Source organism: Monodon monoceros, unplaced genomic scaffold (assembly GCF_005190385.1).
Source record: "Monodon monoceros isolate NGI ecotype Baffin Bay Population unplaced genomic scaffold, NGI_Narwhal_1 Super_Scaffold_3, whole genome shotgun sequence".
In the NCBI taxonomy this organism is placed as follows: Eukaryota; Metazoa; Chordata; class Mammalia; order Artiodactyla; family Monodontidae; genus Monodon; species Monodon monoceros.
Window position 1 is genome coordinate 70,958,187 of NW_021703780.1, and position 20,559 is coordinate 70,978,745.

A 20,559-nucleotide genomic window follows, 5' to 3' on the forward strand; every position below is an offset into this window, starting at 1 on the left:
AATGTCTCACTCATAAAATTTCTGGAACAGGAATAACTATAGAGACAGAAAGCAGATCAGTATTACCTGGGGCTGGAAGTAAGAGCAGGAATTGACTAAACTGGCAAAAGGAAACTTCTGGGGATGATGGAAGTGTTCTAAAACTGGATTTTGGTGATGGTTGCACAATTATATAAATGTACTAAAAATCATCTAACTGTATTCTTACAATGGGGGAATTGCATAATGTGGCAATTACACCTAATAAAGCTGAAAAAAAGAGGATATCTCTATTGAGTGACTTACATTTATATTAATAGAAAAAGGTGCACAAGAACATTTACAGTGTATCCCCTTTGTGTAAGAAAGGAAAATAAGAAAAACATAAACAAATATATATAAACACACATGCACACACTTCACAAAAATTTACTCAAAATGGATCACAGACCTAAATGTAAAATGCAAAACTATAAAATTCCTAGAAGATAACATAGGAAAAAATCTAGGAGGCTTTAGGTATGGCAATAACTTTTTAGATACAACACCAAAGGCACAATCCATGAAAAAAAGAATTGATGAAGTGGACTTCATTAAAATTTAAAACATTTGCTCTGCAAAAGACAGAGAATAAGAAGGCAAGCTACAAACTAGGAGAAAATATTTCCCAAAGATGTATCTGATAAAGGACTGTCATCCAACTCAACAACAAAAGATGAACAACCAAATTGATTAATAAATGGACAAAAGACCTAACAGATGCTTCACCAAAAATGATATAAAGATACCAAATAAGCAAATGAAAATATTTTCAATATTATATATCATTAGTGAATTGCAAATTAAAACAAGATTACACTACGCATCTATTAGAATGGTGAAATCCAGAACACTGACAAGACCAAATGCTGGCAAGGTTGTGAAGCAACAGGAACTCTCATTCATTGCTGGTAGAATGCAATGGATTAAGGAATGTAACCTATATGCTTGTTGAGCCTCTTCTGGGATCTGTGATGCAGAATGGATTTAGACTTTCACTTAGGACCCATTTTCAAAGTAATTTTCACAGAGAAAATATTAGTCAAGAAGAAAAATCTTTTAATATTTTAATGGTCCCATGAGTGAGAAAATAAATGTGCTCCTTCAGCACCTTCCCCTGCCCAATATGTTCTGGCCCGAGTTTTTGCTTTTTCCAGAGTGTGGGTCAGTTTCAACATTCAGGACATCAAGGACCACAGGCCAAGATTCCTAAAAATGCTGAGATGCTGCATGGAATCTCTTGGAATACAGTTTCTTATAAAACTAAACATACTCTTACCCATGATCCAGCAATCACACTTCTTAGTATTTAACCAAATAAGTTAAAGACTTATGTGCACACAAAAACCTGAAGTTTTATTCATACTTTTCAAAACTTGCAAGCAACCAAGTTGTCCTCCAGTAGGTGAATAGATAAACTACAGTACATCCAGACAATGAAATATTACTCAGTGCTAAAAAGAAATGAACAATCAAGCCATGAAAAGACATAGAAGAATCTTAAATACGTATTATTAAGTGAAAGAAGCCAATCTAAAAACTCTCTTTCTTTTTTTTTTTTGGCCACGCCACACGGCTTGCAGGATCTTAGTTCCCTGACCAGGCCGGCAGTGAAAGCACCGAGTCCTAAGCGCTGGACTGCCAGGGAATTCCCTGAAAGCTCTATTTCTCGATCTGAGTGGTAGTTATGCAGATTTTTGCTTTGTACAAATTTACCAAACTGTACCTGAACATTTTGTGAGCTTTTCTGTATGATCCAAATTTTAAAAATCAAACATCAAAACACCAATACTACTATAGAGAAATGTACAAGTAAAATCATGAATTATGCAGAGCTAAAACATGATATCCTTCTGTGAGAAGCCATTGATTAGGTTTTCCAGGCAAGTTTTTTTTTTTTTTTTGCAGTACGCGGGCCTCTCACTGTTGTGGCCTCTCCCGTTGCAGAGCACAGGCTCCGGACGTGCAGGCTCAGGGGCCATGGCTCACGGGCCTAGCTGCTCCACGGCATGTGGGATCTTCCCGGACCGGGGCACAAACCCATGTCCCCTGCATTGGCAGGCGGACTCTCAACCACTGCGCCACCAGGGAAGCCCCAGGCAAGTTTTTAAAATAAAGAAAAAGCAAGTAACTTACAAAAGAAGATTGGCACATAATAAAAAAGAAAACAATAGCTTGTCCTTCTCAAACAGTGATCGGCATATATTACAATATAAGTTGTATGTGAAGTGGTCATTTAAATATCGTAGGCGCTTTTCCAAAATTTTGGATTTGTTACTGAAAGGTTAAAAAAAAAGGAAAATATATTGAGTCAAGTAAAACTAAGAAAAAATAAGTAACATATGAATTAACATACAAGTTGTTTTCATTTTATCGAAATAACCACTGTTAAAAATATGAAACTACACACACACACACACACACACACACACACACACACACACGTGCATATATTGGGTTCACCAAAAAGTTTATTCAGGAAAACACCCGAAAGAGCTTTTTGGTCAGCCCAATAAAAATGGTGACATCTGAGTAAGCTCTCTGGATTGTACCAGTGTGAACTTCCTGGTTGTGATATTGTACTATAGTTATATAAGATATTAGCATTGGAAGGGAACCCTCATGCACTATTGGTGGGATTGTAAATTGGTACATAGTCCCACTATGAAAAACAGTATGGGGGTTTCTCAAAAAAATAAAAATAGAACTACTATACAATCCAGCAATGCCACTTCTGGGTATTTACCCACCACAAAACTCCAAAAACACTAATTCAAAAAGATATATGCACCCTATGTTTACTGCAACATTATTTTTTTTTAATTGAAGTATAGTTGATTTACAATATTGTGTACATTTCAGGTGTACAGCACAGCGATTCAGTTATACATTTATATATATACATATAAATCTATATATTCTTTTTCAGATCCTTTTCCCTTATAGGTTATTATATAATATTGAGTATAGTTCCCTGTGTTATATAGTATGTCCTTGTTGGTTATCTATTTTATACATAGTAGTGTGTATATGTTAATCCCAGTCTCCTAATGTATCCCTCCCCCGACTCCTGTTTTCCCCTTTGGTAAACATAAATTTGTTTTCTGTGTCTGTCTCTCTCTGCTTTGGAAATAAGTTCATTTGTGTCTTTTTCTTTTAGATTCCACATACAAGCGATGCCATATTTGTCTTTCTCAGTCTAGAATACTTCACTTAGTATGAGAATCTCTAGGTCCATCCATGTTGCTGCAAATGGCATTATTTCATTCTTTTTTTATGGCTGAGTAATATTCCACTGTACATATATACCACACCTTTTTTTCTCTCTCTTCTTTTTATTAATGTAGTATATCATATTGATTGATTTTTTAAACATCTTTATTGGAGTATAATTGCTTTACAATGGTGTGTTAGTTTCTGCTTTATAACAAAGTGAATCAGCTATACATATACATATATCCCCATATCTCCTCCCTCTTGTGTCTCCCTCCCACCCTCCCTATCCCACCCCTCTAGGTGGTCACAAAGTACTGAGCTGATTATCTTTTCAAATTATGGTTTTCTCTGGATATATGCCCAGGAGTGGGATTGCAGGATCATATGGTAGTTCTATTTTAAGATTTTTAAGGAACCTCCATAGTGGCTGTACCAGTTTACATTCCCACCAACAGTGTAAGAGGGTTCCTTTTTCTCCACACCCTCTCTAGCATTTATTATTTGTAGACTTTTTGATGATGGCCATTCTGACTGGTGTGAGATGATACCTCATTGTAGTTTTGGTTTGCATTTCTCTTATAATTAGCGATGCTGAGCATCTTTTCATGTGCCTTTTGGCCATCTGTGTGTCTTCTGTGGAGAAATGTCTATTTAGGTCTTCTGCCCATTTTTTGATTGGAATTTAAGTGTGCATCAATAGATGACTGAATAAAGAAGATGTGGTATATATACACAACATAGACTTAGCCATAAAAAAAGAAAATTTGCCATTTGCAACAACATGGAAGGAACTAGAGTGTATATGCTAAGTGAAATAAGTCAGATAGAGAAAAATATCATATGATCTCTCTTATATGTAGAATCTAAAAAACAAAACAAATGAACAAACAAAACAACACAGAAACAGATTTATAGATACAGAGAGCAAACTGGTGGTTGCCAGAGGGGATGGGGTGGGGGCCATATAGGTGAAGGGGATTAAGAGGTACAAATTTCCAGTCAGAAAATAAATCAGACATGGGATGCAACAAAGCATAAGGAATATAGTCAATAATATTGTAATACTTTTGTATGGTGACAGATGGTTACTAGACTTATTGTCGTCATCATTTCTTAATGTATTTAAATGTTGACTCACTATGTTGTACACCTGAGACTAACATAATATTGTATATTAACTACACTTCAACTGAAAAAACAAAAGATGTAAGAACTGGAGAAACTGGGTAAAGGGTACATGGGACCTCCCTGTACAGTTTTGTGTGTGTGCAACTTCGTATGAAGCTATATGTTAAAAATGGGGTATAATTCTATGAGAAAATGAAATATGGTTTACACCATCTCTCTATTTTCAAAATTCTAAATTTCTTATTGTGCTCCCAAATGACTGAAAGCAGTCAGTTAATTAAAAAGCACCTACTGAATATCTATTAGTATGAGAATCTAAGCTGGGGAGGGAACTGTAAGAGATAAAGAATTATGAAACATTTACCTGCCTCAAAGAAGCATAAAATCTAGATCAAGATCCATATATTAAAAAAAAAAAAAGAAAAGTAAGAAAACATATGGACAAAAGTGATTACTTCTGGATGGGTTATGACTAATAATTATTTTCTTCTTTATACTCTTACATGCTTAAAACTTTTGCAATAAGAATACATTGCTTTCATTTTTTTAGTTCAATTTTTTCAGTAATACTTATGGGAATCTAAGATGATACACCCATTCTAGGAAAGTTTAGCAGTTACTTAAAAAAAAATAAACAAGCAACTACCACATGACCCAGCAATTACACTCCTGGGCAGTTATCTTGGAGAAATGAAAACTTATGTTCACACAAAAACCTGTCCATGCATTTTATAGCAATTTTATTTGTAAAAGCCAAAACCTGGAAATAACCCAGATGTCCTGTAACAAGTGAATGATTAAACAAACTGTAGTACATCAATATCATTAAATCCTCTCAGCAATAAAAAGGAGTAAACAATCTAAATGAATCCCCAGAGAATTATATTGGGTGAAAAAAAGCCAATTCCCAAAAGTTACATAGTGTATGATTCCATTTATATAACATTCTTGAAGTGACAAAATTATAGAAATGGAGAACAGATTAGTGGTTGCCAAGGGTTACGGTCAGCATGAGAATGGGAGGAAGATGAGTATGGCTATAAAAGGGCAACATGGGTATCCTTGTGGTGATGAAAGTACTCTGTATCTTGACTGTGTCAACATCAATATTCTGGTTGTGATATTGTACTACAGTATCTCAAGACGTCACCATTGAGCAAACTGCATAAAGAGTACACGGGATCACTGCATTTTTTCTTATAATTTCATGTAAATCTACAATTATCTCAAAATTAAAAGTTTAATTTTTAAAAAGTAATACTTGGATACATGGGAATGGGATGGAAGGGGAGGGGGTAGTGACACTTCTCTGAGCAGACCTTCTGTATGGGATTTACTTTTGGAGTCATATTGATGGCTTACGTACTCAAAAATATAATTAAAATCAACAAGGAAAAGGGGGAAACTCTAAAATGAAATATAAAAATAAACAAATTACCCTAACTGTATTTCACATGAATAACAAACATCACCATACTAAAGGAGGAAAAACTAACCCAAGTAACTTTTGAATATAGTTTTTTGCATATAAAATCAAAAAGACTGTAAGTTTCTGTGTGAATACATGCATTGAATTCTCTTTAGTGTATACCCAAGAATTGCTAGATTTGCTGGAAATACTGGGTCATACGGCAAATCTATGTTTAATATTTTGAGGAACTTCTAAAAATGCTTCCAAAGTGGATGCATTATTTTACAATCCCACCAGCAGTATATGAGGGTTCTGATGACTTCACATCCTCGACACCCATTATTGACATTTATGTCAATTCTTCAACTTGAACATCCTACCTCATGTAGGGTATGTTAATTCAAATTCCAAATCCCAACTGGGAAAGCTTAGGGATTTCAATCACTCAGGAAAGATTGTTCTACCAAGAGCCCATGTAGAACACATATGCTAGGCTCAAATCATATTTTTATTCTACTTAACAAGTTACTGAATACCAGATATTGTTTAAAAATACTCTATAAATATTATCTTTTTAATTCTCATAACAACTCTTAAAGGTAGGTATTATTATTATCCCTATTTTATAGATAAGAAAAATTGAGGCAATTACAGAAAAGTTAGCTGACTTGCCTGTATTCATGCAGCTGTTATGTGGCAGAACTGAAATTTAATCCCTTACTCCAGTCTAACTCCAAAATCTGTGTACATTCAGTAATTAGTTAAAGTGAAAATATCTAGCAAATGATTAGAAATGTGGAGCTGAAATTTTTTAGAGACCTCAAGGCTGGAGAAAGGTATATTGGAGTTGCTAGCAAAGATAGGTCATGTGCTTTATCAAAATATTTAAAAGAGAGGGGCAAAAAGACCTAAAGTTAATCCCTCTATGCCTAAATCTTGAGTAGAAGTGAAACAAAACTTAAAATAGAAATGAGGCCTGCTTGCTTGCTTTTTCCTTCTTTCTTTCCTTCCTTCCTCCCTTCCTCCCATCCTTCTTTCCTTCCCTCTTCCCCTTCCTTCCCTCCCTTCTTCCTTCCTTCCTTCCTTCCTTCCTTTTTTCCCATATTTTGTAATGTTCTATAGTGAATATGTATTATATAAACAGTAAGAAAAAAATTATATATCTTAAATGGAAGGATGGTGAAAATCCAACCTAGGGAGCATGAATGAAGCTAGAGAATGTTTACCTGTCATGAATAGAGTTGATATAAAGGTTCACAAACCAGATAAGAGAGTACTGGTACATGGGATCAATGTTAGCCAGGTCTGCAATGCTAAAGAATAATACTGATGAATGTTTAGCAATAGGTCTATAGCCTTCTCGAGACTCTGCTATTTTGAGTTCTGTTTTTTCTGCAATCTAGAAGAAGAGAAAAATCAAGATTAAGAAATAGGAGATGTTTTAATTATATATTTTTCATATAATGAAATTTATATTAAAAATATCCCCTAACTTAATGACAAAATTATACAGGCATAGTTTACATCAAAGGAGGGGACACTGGTTCAATCCCTGGTCCAGGAACTAAGGTCCCACATGCTGTAGGGCAACTAAGCCCGTGCACCACAACTACTGAGCCTGCGCGCCTCAACTAGAGAGCCTGCATGCCACAAACTACAGAGCCCACGTGCTCTGGAGCCCACGGGTCACAACTAGAGAAGAGAAAAGAAACCCTGCATGACACAACTAGAGAGACGCCCATGTGCCGCAATGAAGAGCCCACGCATTGCAACTAAAGCTCCCACATGCCTCAGCGAAGCTCCTGCATGCTGCAACTAAGACCCGACGCAGCCAAAAAAAAAAGTCTAAAAAAGAAAGAAAGGAAAAGGAAGGAAGGAAAGAACTAGGGAGAGAGGGAAGAAGATGAAGAGAGGGTGGAAAGAAGGGAGGTAAAAGAAAGAAAACTCTCTTTACAGATTGAAGGTGTAACTATCCACCAATCACCTCTTTCTTATTTGAGGAATACAAAACTGTCAATCTTTGCTTATTCTTTGCCTTCATCTGACATGTATCTATTATTGTCACTCACCCTCTTTTATTTTAATAGGTCAGAGATACAGAGAGAGGGAGATGGAGAGAGAGACAGCAAGTATGCATGTGTGTATGGTTTAAGGTGTCAACATGTGTACCAGAACCCAGCACAAAGTCTGACAAAGTAGGAATTCAGAAATATTTGTTGGCTGATGGTTTGATACATTAAGAATACCTTTTTTCAGTGAAATTCTCAAATTTTTAACTTTTCTAGGCTTAATAATGGTATAGATATTTAACCCCAAATGAAAAAATTTCTCCAAGATAACAGCCCTTCAAATGACAACTCAATCTGATAGGTTGATATTCTACAGGAAAAACATGTAGAGCATTTTTCCAACCCTCTCTCCCTTCTTTGGAAATGCTAGCCACAGACTCTCTTGAATAAATGTGCCTATGTAGCCATGTTTATATTGAATGATCCTGTTTGTAGCTGATTAAATCAGGTGGGAGGGATAGAACCAGACCCAAAATAAGCTAATTAATTTTCCCGCCAGAGAATGAGAACTTTAGGAGCATCAAAACTGAAATCAGGTGGTACTTGGCCTTAGTGCTAAAAGGTAATGGTATCAGAGTTGGTTTCTATGTGCAAGATAAACGTATGAAGGAACAGTACAAAAGTTTTACAGAAAAAATTGGTCTCCAGATGGAGCAGAAAGAAGCACATATGAGAACGACACAACCTTAGAGAAAAGGGAGAGACAGAGCATAGAAACTTAATGCTTTCCATTAATTCCTGAGGTCTGTATGTACTTCCTATAATTGGGAAAATAAAATATCCCCTTGTATATTTTTTATTTAAGCTAATTTGAGTAGGTTTCTGTTCCTTGCAAGCAAACTTTCCCCCAAATTACAGTGTAGCTACAATTAAAAGTAAGGTTTGAACCTCAAACTTGACTATAAGTGAAACAAAGTTATCAACAATGGAAATTAATGACATTTTTACAAAAGAAAGCATAATCTTGGTATTCTTATTTTAACCTCCTGTTATTTAACCCTTAATTTTTTCAGCTAAATGCCATTTACCATTAACGGCAACAGTAAGCAAAAACATTTAGCAAATATTGTTATTATTTTTAAAGAGTAAATAATAATTTAACTCAGGTTCCAAGGCTTAATCTGCAGTGTATTTATAAATAGTGTTATATTTATATATACTTGGCCGCTTAGTATGAAACACTAAACTCAAGACATATAGAGTTTTGATTAATTACCATTAATGGCCTAAAATCAAAGGACAAGACATTTTCTAACAAATAAACATTGTGAGCACACGATGTTAAAAGAGGAGAATTTATTATTGTAAAAATTTCCGGGGCTGTGCTATTTATATATATTATACTTTCCAAGAATCCACAAGACTAAACTTCAATGAAGACAACTTTTGCAGGGAGGGAAGGCTTTGAAACTTATAGAACAAATTCTTTTTTTTTTTTTAATATTTACTTATTTAATTGCACAGGGTCTTTGTTGTGGCATGTGAACTCTTAGTTGCAGCATGCATGTGGGATCTAGTTCCCTGACCAGGGATCAAACCCAGGCCCCCTGCATTGGGAGTGCGGAGTCTTATCCACTGCGCCACCAGGGAAGTCCAGAACAAATTCTTAAAGTTTTGTTTGTGTTTATTTAATCTTATGGGTTGGGATAAAAGGGAAAAGCAGGTTTTAGACTATGTGGGAACACTTTGCTCTGAAGATGGTTTATCTTACATCTGGGTGGGTGGGTGGATAAAAGTCAGGGCCAGATACAGAGCATGTGTTAAATCAAAATATATAGTGAATTCTAAATTATGTTTGTTATGATTAATGAGACCCAGTCAAAAAGACATTATGATTAAATTTCTCTCGTTTTGTAAGATGAAGTATTTGAACCAATAGATATTGATATCTACTTTCCTCTTTGAGTCTAATAGGAAATAAGCTGATAAATGCTTCCTGTCTTTTCTTCCCTTTGAAAAAACACTGTGGTGAGAGGAAAATGAGGAATGGGTTCTGCTCTGACGAACATTAATTGGAAAGGCAGACATTATAGAATATCTCAGCCATGGTCCCCAGATGGGAGGCTACCACAGCATATTACTCTAAGACACTACTCCTTTTGGCTCTCCTGAAATGAAAAACACAAACACAAAACAAAGCAGTACACCTGGCTAGAGAGAGTCATTACCATCACATTCACATAAAACTAAACCCATCCCAAGGGGAAAGGTGCCTAGACCTTTTGGAAATCCTCTACCCCAAAACTGGGGTGCATGGGATAGGGTGCAAACAGAAGGATACTGAGCAATTAGTGAAATTTCTATTAGGTTTCTTTTTATTTTTTAATTACGCCAATATTAAGATGTGTTTAATTCATTGGGTGGGCCAAGGAGGGTTGAAAGGTCTGAAAATCAGTAAAGTTAGCCTACTAAAGTCATTCTGTATTATCATTTCATTGTGTGAACTTGGGCCTTAACTACTTTTTCTGGGCCCTACTTTTCTCAACTATGAAATGCTAAAGATGACAAATAGCTAAGGCTTCTTCCACCCATAACACTGTAGGATTATATTTTTTAAAAGATGCAATATAAAAATACCATTTAGCTGTGTTAGATGAATTTGCAATAAGTACATTATTGTATGTGTCTTCCTTCCTCTACCTGCCACTCCCAACTCTCAAACCTCTCTCCCAGACAAAAGACAAGGCAATGTCAGAAGATCATCCTTATTAGTTCCTAGAACCACTTACTGTCCAATTAACCAGCAATTACCTTTCACACATCTTAAGTTCCAACCAGGAACAGAGGCAAGCCATATTCTCAAACTTAAGTTTTAGGTGAAGAGTCAATTAAAGTTTGAATGAACCTGACTAGCTTACCCTACCTACACAATAATAAAAAGTATGTTTAAAATTTTTTTCATTCCAAATTTATTTCTTCTGTGTATAGGTGCCACAGAGATGACACCAGGTTTTGAATGATTCAACAGTATAAGATATTCTCTTATGAGTTTAAAATTAGTTTCTATCTTTTGGTATTTTATGAATTCTTTTCCTCTTCCCATAAGCCTAGTATAGCACTTTCCTTAGGGAGTGGGAGCACATTGGACTCTTAAGAATCTAAAAGTTTCTAGGATTCTTTTTTTACCTGTTGTTTCTTTGTTATCTCATTGGACATCAATTTAGCAGAGTCTAAGACTTTAATTGCGCTTTCATCTTCTAAAATGTTCCCTTCTGAAGATGATAATGTTTCTAAAATTTTTTTCTCTATATCTTTTAGCTGTTTCTTATTAGCTGCAGACTGAAGAATAAGAGCATTTCGTTCCTCTTCTAATTCTGGTCTAAAAAGATAAAAACATTTAGTCTAAATTTGTAGTATTTTATCCAAATATTAGATATCCCAATTTTGTAGACAGTTAAATAATTTTGTAGACATATAATACAAATTAAGATGAGTAATCTCTTTATCCTAACCTAAGAAAAAAATGCTCCCATGAAAATAATAATTTGAGAAATTCAAGCAAAAAAAAGCATTAATTACATATATGTAAAATGTGGCAATAACATATACTACAGTAAGTCTAAGAATATGTTAAATTTACCATATGGCTTAGCTCATTGTGTGAGAATAAGAACTGGAAAAGAAACTCAGAATATGAGACTTCTTATCTATTCCTTGGCTTAATCATATTCAGTCCCATTTTCATCATCTCTTCTACAACAGGAGACAGAAAAGATGACTCATCCTACAACTGGCTCTTCAAGTAAAAGACAAAACTCGCACTTATATCTTAACAATGAAGGTATGAAACTCCAAAATAACATAATTCACCATGTTATAGAATATGTTATGACATAGTTCTGTCTTGGATACTGAGCAAGTGGGATAAACACTGAAAATAACAGAAGAACTTCATGGTACATATTTTCACTTATAAGTTGATTTCATGTAATAGACTACTTGATAGTGTTATATTAAGCTTCAAGTGGAATCAAAGGTTTCCTTCAGGAAGCAATTCTTTACTAGTAGCCCTTCTAGGTATCATAATATTTTTTCTCATTTAAAAAATAATACATGCTAGCAATGGAAAAATACATAAAGTATAAAGAAAATAATAAGAATTATCCATAATCTTACCAATCCTAAGGATTATCACTGTCAATATTCTTTCTCAATCTTTTTTTGGTATATATGGATATCCATTCATGCATTAACTTTTTAAAAACAAATATTACCCCTACCATATATAGGTTTGTATCCTGCTTTTTCATTCTTGTCCTAAGTATTTTCTTATTTCATTAATATCCTGTATATGTCTTTGAACACATTTCTGATTTTGTCTGTAGCATACATTCCTAGGGATGAAATTTTTTGGCTCAAACAGTCAGATACAAGTCAGAAGTCATGGCACATCACCTGAATCCTGCTACACATACTAAAAGCCCAATATAACATGGTTGGTTTATAACTTACTTGTTATAGAATGGCTATTTTAAAGAATTAAACACTTATTTAATTTATAATGACAAAATATAAAATTTTGACAAGGTTTCAAAATAATCACATAACAAAAGTATTAATGGCCTACAAATATTCCTCTCTATACCCCCTGGAAGTATTTAAAAAAACACGTACCTCTCCTTTGCAACAACAATACCTAGTAATTGATCTTCAAGTCCTTCTGGAGTTATCATGAAATTGAGCAAAGATAGCTTTGTAGCCAGCTCTGGCATATAGTGTGGATTCCTCAGCTTTGTGGTGATATAAAACTTGAAATCAAAGGAATACTCAATAATGACCTCACCAAGTCTGATGCAATCAATGCCACCTGTATTTCAGGAAAAAAATGCAGAATAAATAAGCCAAAGTTACATAGCCCATCCCCCCTGTTAAAGCCCTTCCTAGGTTACAAGTAAAAAGTCATAAAGTAATTTCAAATAGAATACAAAAAGGTGTTGCAAAAGTCACATATAACACAGAGGCAAGTAAGCAATTATACAGCAGGACTCATTAATTCTGGGGTACTATAAGACATTTTCTCTGGTTGTCATGGAGCCTTCTAAATCAAGATTCCTTTTGATCTTACTTCTTCCATTACTTTTCAATATATAAATATTGCTAAAGCTCTTAAAAGTACTAGAGCTTGACAGAGATAAAATTTTTATAAGCAGAAAGATATATGGTGGGCAACGTTTACCTAAAGTCAACTCTGGTCCACATTAACCACTACTATTCATAGTAATGGACTTTGTGTGGTCCTTAGTCACAAGATAAAGGAATTTCAGGCTGGCTTCAACTTCATGTTCTCTACTGAACAACAGTCTAGGTAACAGTGATTAAGGCAATGAAGGTATTTACATTAGAATATCTGATACTTGTTCCAAATTTCCTTTCATGCATAACAATGACACAGAAGTTCTGCGTTAACATTATTATTAAAATATGTAGTGCTTTTCTTGCCTCAGAGATAATCCAATCACCTTTCAGTCCTACCAACTAATATCAATTGATTTCTACCTTGTTTAAAAGTTTGTCTAAGTAGTAAAGGCTCCAAAGATGGATCCAGTTCTTCACCAACATTTTCTAATAGAAGTGGAGTTCCAAACTGAATACAGTTTTCCAGTGTTCTCATATAGTCTGAATCTGATAGCTTAATAACACTAAGCTGATTTTCTTTCTCAGAGTTTTTGATCCATTTATTGGCTTGACCCTGGGGGTCAATCATTAAAGGCCTAGAATATAATAAGAAATATTCTGAGGGGAATAAATAGATGTTGAGATTTCTTTAAAATTATATAATTTACATAATAAACATCACCATCAGTCTGTACAAATACAAAGTGTTTCACGTACATTATCAGGATTAATCTTCACAAAATTCCTGTGGGAAAAAAGTGAAAAGGAGTTTTATTCTCATTTATTTATTTATTTTTTTGCGGTACGCAGGCCTCCCACTGTTGTGGCCTCTCCAGTTGCGGAGCACAGGCTCCGGACGCGCAGGCTCAGCGGCCATGGCTCACGGGCGCAGCCGCTCCGCGGCATGTGGGATCTTCCCGGACCGGGCACGAACCCGTGTCCCCTGCATCGGCAGGCGGACTCTCAACCACTGCACCACCAGGAAAGCCCCCACTCATTTATTTTTGAAGTGAAGAAATTCAGTCTCAGGGAGTACTTTGCCCAAGGTTCTAAGGTTAAAAAACTAGTTCAATGTCAGAAGTAGGATAAAGAGCTGTGTTTTTTCCAACATAACATACTGTTTTCATGGTAATTTCAATACATGTCATCTGTTAACATAATATAAAAAATAATCCTACGTATTTAATAAAAACTTAAAATAAGAGATCCACTAGCCTATAACGGATTTCCTTAGGTTATGAGTAGAACCATAAACTAAGTTTCCAAGTTTAGTTTAGTATATATTTGAGATCTATTTAGGAATGTTTTCTATGTAAGTATGGTACAGACTTTGTGTTTAAGAACATATGATTCATGGTTTCAGAGAATCAAAATATGATGTGCTTTCCTCTTCTTCAGTGATGATGCTGTCTTAGGTTCCTTTTATATTCAGTACAGTGCATTAAATTATCTTTTAAAAATATTAGCACAGAAAGGGGAGTTTTCATTCCATGTCACTTTGGCTTTCCCATTCTCCTTCTGTTTCAACAGCTTCTAGGGATAAAAATCCCCTTTCCCTTTGCCTAAAAATAAGCTCTTTAATCAACTACTCCCGGATAACTTTGTTCTTTTATTTTCTTTCCTTTCCAAAAAACAAAACAATCCAATACTAGCTGACTGGTTGTTTTCTTTCTCTGCTCAAACTGTGCTGAAATCCTGTTGAAAGCACAAAAAAGTACAGACACTAGTTAAAATTTACTTTTGCTATCATAGCAAACAGAGGAAAAGTGTTCCGGAAATGAGAAAGTTATTTTGCACACAATTGCTTAAAAGTTGTCTAGTAATTAGACTAGATGTTTTTAGTACCTTTCAAGGCCCTGTTTAAAGGGACATTTTTTCTTCCTTACATATCCTTATTATTGGAAAAATATGGTATTTGTTCATTCCCCTGCAAAAAGTAACTATTTCTGTCAATTAAGATTTTTAATGCCTATCAATATTCTTGGTAAAACCTAAATCAATGTTCTCAGTAATGCAATAATTAGAGATCCTGTTTATTCTAAAAGAAATCCAACTTCTACTTAATACAACTTTCTGTATTACAAATACAATTGGAAAATTGAGTTGTGTCCATCAGAGAAATAACACCATGCCAAGTTATTTGTATTCTGTATGTACATGACTGTAGGTATGAAAGTAATGCTCATCTACATTTGAGATCTTTGGGTGGTCTGAAGAAAAAAGCATTATCAATCTATGCTTCTGACAGAGGTAGTAATTTTGGGGAAAACAAAGCTTTGCTGTTAAGTAGCCAGTAGCCAGTGTTGTATTAGTAAACAATAATAAAGCAGAAGAGTAAGTATTTTCATTGTGGTTAAAAAGTAAGCAAGGGGGGGCTTCCCTGGTGGCGCAGTGGTTGAGAGTCTGCCTGCCGATGCAGAGGACACGGGTTTGTGCCCCGGTACGGGAAGATCCTATATGCCGCGGAGCAGCTAGGTCTGTGAGCCAGGGCCGCTGAGCCTTCGCGTCTGGAGCCTGTGCTCCACAACCGGAGAGGCCACAACAGTGAGAGGCCCGCGTACCGCAAAAAAAAAAAAAAAAAAAAAAAGTAAGCAAGGGGCTTCCCTGGTGGTACTCCATGGTATGGAGTGACATCTTTAAAGGAAAAAAGGAAAACCAAAAGAATCCAAAAAACTGTCAACTCAGAATTCTAAACCCAACAAACAATATCTTTCAAAATGAAGATGAAATAAAGAAAAAAAGCTAAATTAATTAATTGCCAATAGACCTGTACTCAGGAAGTGCTGAAAAATATTTGTCAGGCAGAAGAAATATGAAAATAGATAGAAACATAAAGAAATGAAGAAGTCTAAGGGCATTCCCTGGCATCCCAGTGGTTAGGGCTTGGTTCTTTCACTGCTGTGACCCAGGTTCAATCCATGGTTAGGGAACTAAGATCTTGTAAGCCGTGCCACCACAAGGCCAAAAAAAAAAACCAATCAAAAAGTCCAAAAATGGGGAAAAAATAAACATAAAAGACATTTTTCTTATATTTAAGCACCCTAACATAATTACTGTCTAAAGCAAAAATAGTAACAATGTATTGTGGGATTTATGACATATGAAAAATAAAATATACAATAACAGCACAATAAATAGGAGAGAGACATTGGAACTATACTGTTGAAAGGTTCTTATACTATATGTGTAGCAGTATATTGCTATCTGAAAGTATTCAGAAACTAAAGATGTGTATTGTAAACTCTAGAGCAAACACTTAAAATAGGGAATATATAACCAACAAGCAAATAGTGGAGATAAGATGGAATCATAAAAAAATTCAATTAATCCAAAGCCAGGTGGAAAAAGAAGATAAAAGGAACAAAGAACAGATGAGACAAACAGAAAAGAACTTGTAAGACAGTAGAGTTAAATCTAAATGTATCAATAATTCCATTAAGTATAACTGATCTAAATACTCTGATTACAAGTGAGAATTATATCAATTATATCTCTATTTTAAAAAACGAAAAAAAGTCATGTAATCCCTCCCATTTAAAAGCTTCAAATGGTTGGTAATGTTCTGCATCTTGATTGTGGCAGGGATCATATGACCATAGGCCTTAATCAAAATTCATAAAACACTGCACCTAAAAAGGGTGAATTTTACTGTATATATCATATCTCAATAAACCTGACATAAAATTAAAGAAAAAATAAAGTGAGGAGAAAAACAAAGACATTTTCAGACCAATTCACAAGTCCTTGCTAAACGAAAGACTGAAGGGACAAAGATAGCATTACAAATCAGTGAGGAAAGGAAGAATAACTCAATAAATGCTGCTGGGGTAAATGGTTATCATTATAAAATAAATAAATAAAATTAGATCCTTACCTTTCATCACATCCAAAGATGCAAAAAGAAGCAAGCAACAGGGTTCTAACTGTAAACTGCTTTCCCAGTTCACGACTCTTTTTCTGAGAACTGTATTCTTGACCTACTCATGTGTGTTACTACAACGGCTTGGCCCCCAACCATAGGTGACAAGACCTAGTATGGATATTTGTCCCACACTAAACTAATCAGATTTTTCTCTCATGGGAATTTGAACTTGTACTTAATGGTTCTGGTTAATGTATATTATTCAACTGATGTGTTTTGTGAACTTAGGAACTAAGGCTTCATTAGGGAATGGCCATATGTACAGAAGAACAGAATCAGCATATAATCAGAGACAGACCAATGAAGCAGCTGCACAGAGAAAAACACAGAAAATAGGTCCTACAGTGAGGGAGAGAAAGAGAGACAGAGGGAGAGATTGAGACTGATTGGGAGAGATACCAATTTTCATTGGTATTTTCATTACAAAAGCCTACTGGCTCAACTTTTCTCTGAGGTACACTTAAGATACTCTAAAGTGAGTAGCCAAAAGAGTGAACATTAGTTACATTACTGGGTTCTGCTGTTAGGAGGCAGAGAGAAGAGATTAAGCCTCTGTGGTCACTTACAGTGTCCAGAAGGATGATAGCCATAGATGAACACATTGGTCACAACTGGCAAGAAGTGAAGTCTGGTCTATAAGGATGGAGACTCATCCCTCAGAACTGACCCAGTCCATGACTTATTGACCAGACAGTCCAAAAATAACAGGTAGAAAGGAGTAACACCATTGAAATATTACTGTATTAGAAGAGTCATCTTTCTGCCAGAAAATGAGATTGTTTTCTTCAATTTACATACAATCCTGAAACCTCTGGTTTCCCTGGATTTCAGTTAAGCCTTATAGATATCCTAATAGCATTTCTGAACTGCAATTTAAAAAATCTGAATGGCCACCAAATGCATAGAAAAGAGTTCTAAAACAGAATACTCAGGGTCAAATATTCTGTTAAATAGAACTTGCCCTGCTTTACAAAAGAACACATTTTCTGGAATAGCTAATTACACTTCCTCAGATTGTAATAAACTTTACTAATTGCCTAGAAGTTTCAACCTAAGGATGTTCACTCTCAAGTAAAATTTTGAGTGGATAAGCACTCAAAACACATACATCAGTATTTCAGTAAAATGATGCTATCAATATAAAGGAGACTTAGACGTCTTGAAGTATCTAGTAAGTTTTCCAAAGAATATAATAAACAATACCTCAAACTTTCAGAATGTAAGATTTCCTTGTATCTTTAACGTATCTTATATCCCAAAAGAAGACTGAAATTTCCGTTACAGTTATAAAGGTAGCAAATGGGATACCCTATTCCACATTTCACTTAACATAATAAATAAGAACAAGGATTTGGAAGTTAAATTGCCTGGGTTCAAATTCTTACTCCACCATTTATTAGCTCAGTTATCTCACTACATTTCAAATTAGTAAATCACTGTGGGCCTCAGTCATCTCATCTGTAAAATGGAATAATAAGAACTAACTCATAGGAATTTGTGAGGATATAAGGCACTTACAAAGTACCTCATGAATATAAGAACTCAATAGTATCTATCATAGTATATTTGACATAAGATCCCAAGAAAAGACTTAAATTAGATGACAACATGACTAAATAACCATTTATAAGAAACTATTTCTCAGATGAGAGTAATTTCCCAAGTTTTTGAAAGTGATATAAATAAAAGGATAACAATAAAAACCATTTGGAAAACTCATATAGTTATCACACTATCAGTGATAGTGTTGAAAAATATACATGAAATTGCATAAATTATTGTTATAGTATCATGAAAATGGGTAGAAATACCTAGTTAAAATAAATACATTGAATAGCCAAAACCTGCCAACGGCCCAGGTGTCCATCAACAGGAAAATGCATAAAGTTATATAGTCATGTAATGGAATACTACTCAGCACAAAAATTAGTAAGATTATGCTGTGTGGAAAAAGCCTTATACAAAAGACTACATACAGTATGATTCCATTTATATGAAGTTCTAGAATAGGCAAAACTAACCTGTGATGGAAAATAATCAGAATAATAATCTCCTATGGGATGAGGGTGGGGATTTACTGGGAAGGGACAAAAGAGATGTTTTATACCTTGACAGAGGTTTGGGTTGCACAAGTGCATACTTTTGTTAGAACTCATTGAATGGTATAGTTTTAAGTTTTGTGTATTTCATTGTATGTAAATTTTACCTCAAAAGAAAAAAAAAATATTGAACTTTAGTTAATGATATGCATGCTGAAGTATCTGGAAGGAAGTAGATCCATGTCTGCAACATATGTTGAAATACAAGAAAAAGGATGAGTTGATGGATGGATAGAGGGATAGATAAGAATAATAAAATGTTAATTGTAGGATCTAGGAAGTAGTAGCTATACAGGCACTTTAAAATCCTTTCAACTTTTCTCTATATTTGAAAACCTTAAAATAAAATAATTGAAAAATAAATACTTTATGTTCCTTACCAACGCCTGGAGTTATTAACAATCACTCCATTGTCTATGGAGAAAGTATCTGTAGGCAATCCAGCAATATTCCAAGCTCTAATTTTTACTGGATCACCCAGGGTCTTACTCAATGAGAACTCCTCTGAACATGGGATTTTTTTCTGCTGTAAGAAATAAACAAATTTCTTTTGATGTTTTCTCTTGTCTTGTTGATTGAAATATTGTTAACATTAAAATACTGATTTAATTGTTATTAGATATTGTTTAATAATTCTAAAGAACAAAAAGAAAACTGAAAGGAAAGTTGGACTATGGAAGTATTTTACTGATCAAACAAAAAGAAAAAAAGAAAAACCCCATATTTTCAGTCATTTCTCCCCTTCTCTGTTTTTATTATCATCTTTTCCCCCCAGATACCCCAACACATACTTTAAGTGTTCTATGTAAAGAAACTTATGAAATATAAAACCATTACCTTGCACAACATGCTCCAATCTTCTGTACATGTTTGTCGAAAGCCAGCAGTGAAAGCACCAAGGTAGGCTATTACTCCTGCTGATACTAAGACATCACCAGTCAAATTTTCATATACTATCTGAAGGTCATCTGCAGCTTGAGACCATCTGGGAGATTAATCAAAGGCAAAATAGCCTCATCATAGAGAATGATCTATGATACTAATTGAAAGGGCTAGGGGCTTCTAGTCCAAACTCTATAACAAAATGCCATGAAATGTTGGGCACTTGCTTATCTATAAGCAAGGAGGTTGGGTCCCTTCTAGCTCTAACATGCTATAATATATATCTATGTTATACAAATGATAATCTACCTTTGATTATTAGAATATTAGGCATTTCTTACACGACTTTTTCTTTCAGAATAAGCAAAACAAAAAAACCACCAGCATTTTGTCTAATAATTTTAATCAGGATGATTTGGTCTAGTGGCCCTGCTATTTGTTCCTGAAAAACATAGGAACATTTGCAATTCATTACCAAAAATTACATTTAAGTTGTATAGCAGCTGACATACTAATGTTAAGGTTGATATTTTTTTGCATTTAATGAAACCTTTACAATAAAAAGTGCATTACAAAACCATCCAATCTACCTTACAAAGTATTGTCAAAAGTGTGTAACTTTATCATGCTATTCATTCAACAAATGTAGTTAATAACTATGATAGTTGGCTGGCCAGTATAAATAAATAGATTAAAATA

The 20,559-nt window shown here is 34.6% G+C and overlaps 1 protein-coding gene across 23 annotated transcripts in view; it reads right to left on the reverse strand.

The window, feature by feature from the left end:
- The window catches only part of DNAH12 (dynein axonemal heavy chain 12), a 232,905-nt gene that overhangs the window by 28,262 nt on the left and 184,084 nt on the right, over positions 1 to 20,559 (reverse strand). For 17 of the 23 annotated variants that reach the window (XR_003796539.1, XM_029241697.1, XM_029241704.1 and 14 more), the window contains 7 exons: positions 19,816 to 19,963; positions 19,359 to 19,504; positions 13,339 to 13,553; positions 12,457 to 12,649; positions 10,969 to 11,161; positions 7,000 to 7,172; positions 2,155 to 2,295 (listed from right to left, as the gene is read on the reverse strand). Coding sequence is in view for 19 of the 23 variants with exons in the window: in XM_029241697.1 (XP_029097530.1) it covers positions 2,155 to 2,295; positions 7,000 to 7,172; positions 10,969 to 11,161; positions 12,457 to 12,649; positions 13,339 to 13,553; positions 19,359 to 19,504; positions 19,816 to 19,963 (1,209 nt within the window). In the remaining 4 variants the exon portion in view is untranslated. Of the gene's footprint in view, positions 1 to 2,154; positions 2,296 to 6,999; positions 7,173 to 10,968; positions 11,162 to 12,456; positions 12,650 to 13,338; positions 13,554 to 13,674; positions 13,703 to 19,358; positions 19,505 to 19,815; positions 19,964 to 20,559 lie in introns of those variants that run through there. The other 6 variants (XM_029241701.1, XM_029241703.1, XR_003796540.1 and 3 more) reach the window with 6 other exon arrangements.